Below are 12070 nucleotides of genomic sequence, written 5' to 3'. Positions count from 1 at the left end.
TTTTCCTCCCTCACCTTGAACCTGTGCCCCCTTGTAATTGACACTTCCACCCTTGGAAAAAGCCTTTGACTATCCACACTGTCTATGCTTCTCATAATTTTGTCGACCTCTATCCGATCTCCTCTCAGCCTTTGTCTTTCCAGTGAAAACAATCCTAATTTATTCAACCTTTCCTCATACCCAACACCCTTGAGACCAGGCAATATTCTGGAGAACCTTCTTTGCACTTTCTCCAAAGCTTCTGCGTCCTTCTGATAATGTGGTGACCAGAACTGCACGCAATAATCTAAATGCGGCCGAACCAAGGTTTTATATAGCTGCAACAAGATTCCCCAACTCTTGTACTGGATACCCCGGCTGATGAAGGCACGCATGCCATATGTTGGTCTTCTTAATCACTTTGGCCCTCTGTGTTTCCACTTTTAGGGAATGTGGACATGCAGTCCCAGATCCCTCTGTATGTTAATAATAAACATAGGGGAGTAAGTGACTAAGTCACATTGATCCAAAGAAGCCATGTGTTCACCAAATGGCAGAATAACTGTAGTCAAATCTGAGTGGAAATGCACATCCAATAAAATGTGAAACCACGAACATGGAAGATCCTGTATCCAAGAACAATGAATGGAGCTAGCTAATACGCACTCTGAAAACACTTTTTGTACTAATGTTGAGGTGCCAAGAGGAAAACCTTTGAAATGGGAATCATCCTATCACCATTTTCTTTTCCCTTACCAGCATTATGGAACATGTTTGAAGATCAGTAGAAGTGCTGCAAATTTGCATCACCTGCTTTTAGCACTATGGATAAGTGAGGAGAGGGAGTCAGATCTTGGACATAATTAAACATATTGGTTTATTTTCATTTTGTAGGGTGTGGAAAGTATTGGGCCTTGACTGATGTTCAAAATAATGCACCTTAAAAATGGTGTTGTCCTATCTGATGGTCCACCATAAGTGGGTTTTTTTAAAGTGTGATGAAATTAAAATCCTAAAAACATGAATCAAAAAATAAGCAAGTTGAACATTAGCACTAATCTATATTTTTATTCAAATCAGTTACACTCTGGATTTTATTAAAATTATATTTCAGTCCCTACCTGCTTAAAGAATAAAACACTGCAGTATATGTGGTGTTCTTTGAAAGGCATGTATGTAAACAGGATGAACGTCAATAATAAGTAAATATGCAAAATGGAAAAGTAGTCGTCAGAACTACCTCCACAACAACTCAGGTCTCTGCCAAATTGTAGTTTACTCGTGGAAATGTTGCAATCAAGCCAATTCTGAACTACTCAAACATTTCTTAAAAACCAAGCTAAATTTAGACTTGTTATTATCATCCATTTGGCTAGTTGAGTTGAAGTGTTGACCGTGGTGTTTGTGTTTTACTGTGGATTTGGTTGGACATTAAAAATGAAGCAAAAGATTAAATTGCATTTGAAGCCTTTTTTCTGCACCATTAAAGCATGGCTGCTAACTGACCTGTGAAATAATGTGCTGAACAATGTGAGTGATAGTAAATTAATGCAACTATGTGTACTTTTGGTTCGTACATTTTAACCCATGTTACCAACCAACAGCTTATTCAAAAGTTAATATTAAATGCTAAGTTTAGATTGGTGAAGAAATACTGGTCAGTGAACTTGACGGTGTTGCATCTTCATTCAGATGTTCTTCAACTCCCTGCCATCACCATTCTTCATGGCTACAAGGTGTGATGGAGGCATAGGTATTATTTTTACCGAAGTAGTGTTATGACACTTAGCTGCTGATTCATTCTACAGTCCTCTTTCCTGAACTGGTGCCCATCTTTGTGAAACTCTACCTGATGCTTTAGTGATGGTTGAGGAATAAATTGGCCGGGATATTGGGCAGAACACCTTGAAATAGTGTCATGGAATCTTTTACACCCACAGTTCCATCAGCACTTCACCAAAGCAATGAATCCTCAGGCCTTGCATCAGACAATGACTAAAACTGCTGATACTCCTGTCTGTGCAGGCAGAACTGTTACCACCTTTCCTTACAACAGTAAAAGTTAGTTACTAAATCCCCCTCACCGACCCAATTTCCACCCCCCCCCAACCCAACAGCTATCACTGACCAGCTCTTTTAAAGTAGAATATAACCAATGCCATCTGCTGTAAAAACCCTTCCATTTACCCTCTCGCTGTAAACTTAACCTTCTCAAGATGTAAAAACTCCATCAGGTCACCCAACCGTGCCGAGGTGTTTGACAGTGTTGTTGACCTCCAGTCCATGAGGATCCACTTCCTTGCCACCAGTGAGACGAAGGCCAGGACTTCAGCCCCGGTCCGAAGTTCCGGCACAACCAAAACCCCAAATGTCGCCACCAACGTGCAAGGCTCAAACCCAATGTTAATGATTGCCGCCAAAAAAGGACCACCTGAAGTCCGCCAGCTTTGAGCACGACCATGATATGTGCACATGATGTGCCGGGCCCACAGACACCGATCCCTTCAATCATCCATCCCTTCAAAATATCGACTCATTGTAGCTTTCGTGAGTTGTGTCTGGATCACCAATTTCAGCTGGATGAGACTCAGCATCACACAAGACGAGGTTGACTTCACCCTCCTCAGCACCTCACTCCAAACTATCTCCTCCAAGATCGGTCCTAACTCCTCTGTCCACTTTGCCTTCATACCTTCAACAGAGCCCTTGTCTTTTTTTCAGGAACGAGGAAATTGAAGCCTGCTCCAGTGTCTGTGGCAAAGCACCTCTCTCCAAGGAGTCCTTGAACATCCTTAACAATAGAGGTGCTAATGAGTCTATGCATGTTTTGTAGAATTCCACCAGGAGCCCATCGGGTCCCAGTGCCGTCCCCGACTGCATCAGTTTTGGCGTCTGCTTGATCTCATCGACCTCAAGCAGATCTTCAAGGTCCTCTCGTAACTACTCCTCCACCTTGGGAAACTCCAACTCACCCAGGAATTCCATCATATTTTTTCCATCCCTTGGAGGTTCTAACCTGTATAAATTTTGTAAACGGTCTTAAATACCTAATTTACCTTCTCCTGATCCGAGACCAGTCCCCCCCCCCCCCCCCCCCCCCCCCCCCCCAAAAAGAAATCCTGCGATCTAATCTGGGTAATCTCCCTCTTAGTTTCCTGTTTCCTCAGTTGATATGCCAGGAGCCAATTTGCCTTCTCCCTATATTTGTAAATAGCCCCTGTAGCTCACCTCAGCTGTCGTGCCACTTTATCTGCAGTGATCAGATTAAACTGCGTTTGCAGCTTTTTCCTCTCCGCTAATTATTCTTGGGATGAGCTGTCTGCATATTTATGATTTACCCATCCCCTCCTTGCCTCCAGCTCTACATGGGCCTTGAATGATATAATTTCTCTTTTAATTACAACCTTCAGTACTTCCCTTAGTGTCGAGCGAGAGACCTCCCCATTGTCATTGTTCAAAACATAATCCTGATAGCCCCTGAGATCCTTGCAAAGAACCCAATGTCCACCAGCAGACCCACATCCAGCCGTCACCCCTTTCAATGCCCCTTACCATCCCTGAGCTCAAATTCCATCCAACATGGGGTATGGTCAGAAATGACCACCGCCGAATACTGCGATTTCTTCACCTCTGCCACTAGAGATCGGCTTATGACAAAATAGTTAATCCTGGAAAAAACATGATATACGGAAGAGAAGAACGAGAACTATTTTTCGCCAATGGTCTGTTTCCTCCCATCCCACCCCCGTTTCGCAGTAACTTGTAGTACAGTGGTTAGCTCTGTTGCTTCACAGTGCTTGGGTCACTGTCTCTGCGGAGTCTGCACATTTTCCCGTGACTGCGTGGGTTTCCTCCTAGTGCTCCGGTTTCCTCCCACAAGTCCCAAAAGATTTGCCTGTTAGGTGAACTGGACATTCTGAATTCTCCCCGTATTCCTGAACAGGCGCCGGGGTGTAGCGAATAGGGTATTTTGACAAAAACTTAATTGCAGTGTTAATGTAAGACTGCTTGTGACACTAATAAAGATTATTATTCTTTCTTCTACGAAAGGAATTAGTACCTTTGCCATACCCTCTTCCCCCGGGACCTGCGATCTTGGCCTAGAACGATCTACCTTGGGTGTAGCGCACAATTCATGTTTCCTCCCATAATAAGCTGATTGGTGTCTTGATCCGGTATCCTTGCCAGTAGCCTTTTCGTGGCGTAAACATTCACCAACACCACTGGTATCCCCTCCAACAGCCCCATTACTATGACATACATCCCTCCTGCATCTGCTAATACCTTCTCCGAATGAAACTGGACCCTTTAACCCCCCCCCCCCCCCCCCCCCCCCCCAACACACACACTCACACACACACACAAACACTTCTAGCCCACCAAGATTAACCAAACCGGCCGATAAATTGCAACCCCATCCCCCACTTGGCTTCCTTTAACTAGCTAATTTCTAATGCTAGTAAGGTAACCACTCAAGCCCAGGTCCCACCTATTCTTTAACCATCACCTTCATATCTGCCCCAAGCAAGCTGCCCCAAGGCCTGCCTTAAACTGAGGAAAGATTCCCCCCGCCATCCCAGCAACCACTGAGCCCATAAAGAAGGGTAATCTTTTTTTCTAAACTTAACAGAGGAACGACCCCATCCAAACAACTCCACCATTAAACCAACTCAACACCTTAACAACATGAACAATAAAACAGTAAAATATTAACCCCTCAACTGTCTGTCCAGAGCCTTCAAGCCGTGTCCAAACCATGATCTCTGATAAAGTCCTTCGGCTGCTCGGGAGTTTCAAAATAGAAATTTTCTGAGTCAAACGTGACCCTTAAGTTCGCCGGGTACACAATCCAAATCATACTCCTCGATTAAGAAGGACTCTCTTACCTTATTGAAGGCCACCTGTTGTTTTGTCAGTTCTGTGCCAATGTCCTGGTAAATCCTTATCATGTTGCCGTTCCAGATGATGTTTCGGGTTTTCATGGTCCATTCCAGGACCTGCTCCTTTCTCTGGAAACTATGAAACTGAATGATCACTGCTCGCGATTGCTCATTCAGTCATGGTTTCTGCCTCAAGGCCTGTGTGCCCTGTCGAGCTCTGGCACAGAAAATACCTCATCACCACTCATCAATTGGGAGAATTTACATCAAAGTATTCTGTCAGCCTCACATCCTCGACTCCCTCAGGTACACCCACCAGCCTCCGGTTCATGCGCCTTGACCAATTTTCTAAATCATCTAGCTTTGCCTTGAAGCCCTTGTTCCTGTCTCAGCAGATCGCCATTTCAGCTTCCAAGGACGCAAGTCTGTCTTTGTGTTGGGATAAGTAGGTCTCCATGTTTTTCAGTTTCTCTGCCTGCACGCCTACTGCTTTAGTTGTCTTGTTCAGTTGCTCCCTGACTGGGCCCAAAGCTTCCACCACCATGGTTTTAAATTAAGCCTCAAATTCCTTTTTTTTTTTTTAATTTAAGAGAACCCAATTATTTTTTCCAATTGAGGGGTAATTTAGCGTGGCTATCCATCTAACCTGCACATCTTTTGGTTGTGGGGGTGAAACATACACGGACACTGGGAGAATGTGCAAACTCCACACGGACAGTGATCCGGGGCCGGGTCCTCAGCGCCATAGGCACAAGGTCAAACCACACTGTCTTCACAAAGTATATATATTTTATGACAGAACCCCTTTACTTTATAGGATGCCAAAATGAATTTGTTTTTCAAAAGTAGCGTGCCATGTTATTGAACACCAGTGTTGGTTGTTAAATCAAGTGGAAAGCGGTCTTGGTTGTTAGAGCACTGTACATTTCAGTATTCCCATGCTGGTAATGTAATTCACCCAGGTAGACCTACCAATAACAAAAGGGCTATTGTGATAAAAGTTTGATGGTTTCCATAGTGAGAAAACTTCTGTCCATATACAGCAAATGCACTTCACTTCCTGTGGCAACCTACATCCAATGAAACAATTGGGACAGCTGGGTCTCCTGTAAGTGGAAGGCTAATCCAAGTCATTGTGAAGCAACTTGTGTTCCAGTAGCATTCACATTAATAAATGGATTCCTCCTAGTGGGATGTTAATGCACTGGACAGAGTGCAAAGAAGATTTACTAGAATGTTGCCAGGACTGGAGAATTATTACTACGAGGAGAGGTTGGGGTTTTCCTTGGAACAGAGAAGGCTGAGAGTTAACGTGATTGAGGTATTCATAATTGTGAGGGGTGGAGATGGAGAGGACAGAAGGAATTTGGTTCACTTGGCAGAGTTCAAACACAGGAGTCAGATTCAAGCTAAGGGCAGAAGGATTAGAGGGGACATGAGGAAAGTATTTTTTACGTAGAGGATGGTTTGCTGCAGGTGTGGTGGTGGAGGCAGGCGCCCTAAACTCTTTTGTTTTCTTTTAAAAAGTATCTCTATCTCCACCTTAAGCGCTGTAAACTGCAGGGCTATGTGCAGGAAGATGGGATTAGAAAGAGCATCTAAGTGTTTTGGGATCGGCATGGACAAGGTGGGCTGAATGCCCCATTCTGTCCTGTATCATTTCTATGTGTCTATGGAATTTACACATCCTTTATTCTAAAATGGAGATTGCTTTGGCATATGTAGAACATTTTCTTCTTGTGTAAGTCATTCTGCTCCATTTCATACAGAATACCCATCCAGAGGGTCTTGTGTCCATTCTGAAAAAAGGAAGTTTAAACAAAGAAGTCTTGCGGGTACAACAGAAGCCGTCAAAGAGGAGAGTAAGATTTCAGGAACCACAGGATATGCTGGAGCACGGTAAGATGGTGACTCTTGGCATTCTTAGGTGCTGCTTGTGCACATTTTTGATGTACATATTAGGGCTGAGTTGTGAGACCTCAAACTCTGGTTCGTTGAATATAGAATGAACTGAATGTGACAGCTATTGAAAATAATTGTGTTTAACCACTATAGGACTTTACAGGAGTGATGTAAAATCTAAATAAAGCCAAAAACCATGTGCCTTACGGAATAGCAGAAAAAAGTACTATTTTGATCAGTGCAATAAAGTGCAGGAATCTTGATCAGGTGATATCAAACCTGAAGTAGGTCAAATCAAATGTCCTTGTTCCAACCTTCAACATAATATGAATATAACATTTTCAAACAAGTTCTTTTTTAGGATACTCAAGTGGTGCAGTATATCACATGGACCACGGTTCAATTCCTTAGTAGGGATACACCATGAAAAGATCAATATTGTTGTACTCTCTATTTAGCACGGTTGCTAGTCTTGGTGCGCAGTTCAGTAAATATTCCTCATACACTTGAAAATACATTCTATCAATTAGTCAGAGGACTTTTATTTTAAAGAGCTAAAACATCAGCCCCTTGCTAATCTCCTTGTAAACCTAGAAAAATCAGTGGATGCTACAAGAAGTTGATTTTCAGCATTTCAGAGTACCAGAACCTGGCTTTATGTCACTGCAGAATATAGTTTCCATCCCATGTCCCTATACCCACAGCTGACTACTAATTGTCTGGTGCTGTGGAAAGACAAGACTAGAAGTCAAGTCCATCAAACAGCTTAGGAAATTAAAGGAAACTTATTCATGGGATATGGGAGTAGAGCAGGAAAGTGGAGTTGAGGTAAGAGATCAACCACGATCTTACTGAATGGCAGAGCAGGTTCAAAGGGCTGCATGTCCAACTCCTCCTGTTTTGTATGTTCTTAGAGCTTTTACATCTTCTGGTCATTGATTTAAAGTGTCATTTGATGGAGCCCTGGGAGCTAGTCCACCTGCCTTGTTCGTTGGGGCTTTATACAACTTTGGAAGGCAAATGGATCATACCCTGTTAGGAATAATACTGAAATAATATTAACGGCTGATGGCTTGAAATACCAAGTTGTTGACATTATGAGCAACATGTCTGTTTAGAAACATTTGAACTTTCAATTTATCTTGTCTTTTTTATATCAAGTAAGTTGGTAGACAGTCTTTGTATCATATTTCATTGTTATCACATGTCAATATGCTGACTTGACTTTTATTATTTTCCCTTAGATGAAGTAAATGGAAACTCCTGCCTCCTCTTGGTCCTGCTGTGCATTGTCACAGTACTTTTGAGTGTTGGAGGGACAGCGCTTTATTGTACATTTGGTGATCTGGAGTCCAATGTATGCAAAGACTTCACAACACAAATGAACTTTTACTATGTACAGTTCCAACAAGGCATTGAGAAAGCAAAGCACTGGCTGTTATTTTCTTAAAATAACACTATCTTTATAAATAGAATTGAAGTCATTGTGTAAGTCAGGGTTCAAAAGGACCACATTGAAAAATTGATCACGTGTTCCTGATACAATGCAGTATCTGCTGTGGAATGCAACTGTCAGTAGGACACAACACAGGAACTTCAGAGCTGGTGTTGTGGACCTCAACAAAACAAATCCTGGCTTGACATGACAAGGAGGGATAAATATGCATCTCCGTTAATACTGTTTGCATAATTTGTGAGGTCAGCAGACTTTGCCAATCACTTCTTTGAAAAAAATGGCTTTTATATAATTTGCCTTTTAGAGAAATCTGCATATAATTTGTGTTTATAATGGGTCGTAGAATAATTTATCATTTAAATGTGAACAGTTTTTACATTGATTTTTGTAATGGTTGTTACTCGTCAGTTTTACTATTTTTTTCCTTTAAAATCATGGTGTGTCATAATCTATATAGTTTTACTTTCAGAACCATTTTAATTATGGTCAGGTTCCTTTGCTGCCACAGATCTTTGTTTTTCATCGATAACTTACCATGTTTTCTACAGACTTCAGATTTGGCAGAGATACTGTTGTGTTTAAAAGTTAGTCTGATTTTATCTCTCGCAATCTTTTTTTAAATCTTGTTCCAACTCTCTCTCTGCGCCCCAGTCTAAAAAAAAAATAAGCATACAAATTAATATTTTTGAGAATATTGTTACTGGTAGGGTAACATTTTCTATTTTGATTTAATATTCAAATGTACATGTTATCAGTGCTACCTTTGAGTAACGTCACACACCTGAAATAGGATAATTCACTGAGAATGATTTACTGTTAGCTGGATGTGTCTGTCATTGAGCAAGATGACTTTAGCAGGCAGTGAGATAATTCATCGATTGTTCCTTCTCATCTTGGGAGTTTGTTCTGTTAAATTAAGTTAAATTTTTATTCATTTTAGATCATTTGTCAAAACAGAATTTGCAAATCTAACGCATTTGTTTTTTTAAAATAAATTTAGAGTACCCAATTCATTTTTTCCAATTCGGAGGCAATTTAACGTGGCCAATCCACCTAGCCTGCACACCCTTGGGTTGTGGGTGCAAACTCCACACAAACAGTGACCCAGAGCTGGAATCTAACCTGGGACGTCTGTGCCATGAGGCAGCAGTGCTAACCACTGTGCCACCGCTCTGCTCTGAATCTAACTCATTTGTGATGTATTATTATTTCTTAGTGTGGCAGTTGCTTGAGCACATTTTTCATTTATGGTGTAGAGGGGACAGACAGATCTAGGTTGGCATTGTGATTTCTCCACATATTAAATTCTCTATCTCAGTTATGCTTGTAGAAAAGGTGTTAGGAAGTGAGAGAGGGGCACTAAACAAGGGTTGATTGCATCCGGAGCGAAGAACCGAGTCAATCCTCCTGAGCATGCTTTGCTCCCTTTTGAGCAGCATTGACCAGTGCTGGTGATTAGATTTTCTGCCACCTTGCAGATCAGTGGAAGGATACATTTCATTGAAGCCTTTGTTGAGTTACAGCCTTAAAATTGCTTTCTGTTTATAAAGTAGGTTGAGCATTTCTATATTTATGTAAAATGTTATCTTTCAAATTGGCTTATTTTGAGGTTGAAACATTTTGAGGTTATCTTGATTTTTGTTTGTAGGTAGAAACCTTATTTTTGCTGTTTCCCCCTCAGATACTGCAGCTGAGAAGAGCAAAAGGTGGAAGCCTGACCTACACTCTGGCTTCTGTGTTTGCTGCTGGTAGCTGGCAGCAGGTTGTGCCCTGCTGCTTCATCCTTTATATGTTTAGGTAAACTGACATTGTAGAATAATGTTAGGAGGAAAGATGTGTTTAAGGAGTTTTGTGATATATTACTACTGGGATACACGGATGTAGGAGAATGCTGTGAACAATGTAAAATAATTGACAACTTTCAGTCTGATTACTGCATTACAAAGCACGCACAATATTACAAAATGAATGTGCTGAGGCATTTTACAGCCGTGTATCATCATTTTGACTTTGGGGTGTGGAATATTGATCTTAAGCGAAATTATGAATTCAAGTCTATACTATTATTTTTTTTTGTAGAAAACTGCAAAATTGTTCAGAAAAGAGCAGGTCTCTACACAAAGTACACACACATTGGTTGTAGCAGATTGAGTCATTACCGTAACTCCTCAATGTCATTGCATAACGCTTTTAAGCCTTGCTTCTATAAACAGATCTCTATTTTCTAATTCATTGGCATCTGCAAATATTGTGGGTGTAATTGATTCTTGTAAAAACAGAAAAAAAGCACTAATTGTGCAGGTGGTTGCTCAGCAGCTGAGACAGAGAGAGGTTAACCATTCAGGTACAGTGACCTGCTTTGTTGTTCTGTCTTGAGTTTTGCTTTTCTTTGTGGGCATTTGTTCTGTGTTTAACAAGTCTGTCGATGTAAATAGAAGTGAGCAATCATTGTTATCCTTCTTTAATTCCGTTTTGAATATTGTAGAAATGCTCTGGCATGTTGGATTAGGGGATTTACAAGTAAATTTATCCCTCTGTCTGAAATATGTCATCAGTTTAAAAATTTCAGTAAAAGGGCCTTAAATTTTATCTTAGCAACTTTTAAGAAATATATACCTATAAAGTTGCCAGCTTTTAACCTGAACTGTATCATGGCGCATGATTATATTGTAGAGGGCGCAATACATTAGCAGTGTTACTGGCTGGATCAGTACACTACTACACAAAGTTAATGATTTGGAAATTTAATTTATTTAATGTAAATTATGCTGTATGTAGAGCAAATCATTTCAGCTTTATTTTTCTCCTGTTTTTGTAAATTCAAATGATTGGCATGTTATCATTTTAGGAAATATGTTAAATTTTGCTCTGTAGTATTAGAGGTAGCTAAACCTCTTGAATTGAGTGCTTAATGTATGAATTGTTAAAAGTTTTTATTCATTTTGTATCATGTAATACTTATTGCATTCTTCACCAGAAATAATTTAACACGGCCACCAGAATGTCATGAAGAACACTGTAAAGTAATTTTATTAGCATCAGTTTATCATGTAAAACCTGTACACAGAATTATGACTTGAAGATGGAATTATCTGTTGTAAAGTGAATCATGTAATTTCCATCACTGGCCATGTATTTTGAGATTGCAACTTGTGATTTACATTGATCTTAAATAGAAAATCACGAGTTAAACCTTTTGTATGAATTTTTCCTCATTTAAGTAATTGATTTTTATCTTTACAGAAAAGACATTTAACTCATTAGGTATGACTGCAACTAAATCGGCCACAAGCTTCTAAAAACTGACAATGAACTTTTTCTTTTATCCTGCCAGTTCTGTCCCCAAATCTCTTGAAGGTGATGGCTCCAGGTACAATATAGTTCCAACCACCCTCTCTTGTACTTTGCCCAAGTAGACAAAGTGTATCAACAGGCTGTTCAAGTTTGATGGTCTGTTGCAACCTCACCCAGTTCATATCATCTTGTCAAATACCTGTCTTCTCTGTTCCTGTTAAGGTGTTGGCAGACTAGGACATGGTGTCTCCTGCTAAGGTAGAGAAGACAAATTGAGGGTGGCCATGCAGATGCCTGGGCTGAAACAGTGGTAGTAGAGTGCTGGTGCCTTTTGGGACTGGATGCAAAGAGCACAAGTGGCTGGAGAGTTAGCTGGCACAAAGCCTGAAATAGCAGTGAGAGAAATGCTGCTTCCTTCTTGGGAACATAGGAATTCGGAGCGAAAGTAGGCAATTCACCCCTTCAATCAAATCATGGCTGATGTCATCCTGGTCTCAAATCCACCTCTCTACCTGTTCCCCATGTCCCATTAACCCATTTTTTTCAAATCAGAAATATA

General features: G+C 40.8%; 1 protein-coding gene across 4 annotated transcripts in view; it reads left to right on the top strand.

Moving 5' to 3' along the window:
* Positions 1 to 11414, top strand: part of cnsta (consortin, connexin sorting protein a) — a 98631-nt gene extending 87217 nt beyond the window's left edge. For all 4 annotated transcript variants that reach the window (XM_038815436.1, XM_038815450.1, XM_038815457.1 and 1 more), the window contains 2 exons: positions 6629 to 6758; positions 8006 to 11414. In XM_038815436.1, coding sequence (XP_038671364.1) covers positions 6629 to 6758; positions 8006 to 8211 — 336 coding nt within the window. In that variant the 3' untranslated portion in view covers positions 8212 to 11414. The remainder of the gene's footprint in view (positions 1 to 6628; positions 6759 to 8005) is intronic.
* The last annotated feature ends 656 nt before the right edge of the window (positions 11415 to 12070 follow it).

Source organism: Scyliorhinus canicula, chromosome 1 (genome assembly GCF_902713615.1).
Source record: "Scyliorhinus canicula chromosome 1, sScyCan1.1, whole genome shotgun sequence".
NCBI lineage: Eukaryota > Metazoa > Chordata > Chondrichthyes > Carcharhiniformes > Scyliorhinidae > Scyliorhinus > Scyliorhinus canicula.
The sequence above is the reverse complement of the archived record's forward strand: the minus strand, read 5'-3'. Positions and strand labels throughout refer to the sequence as shown.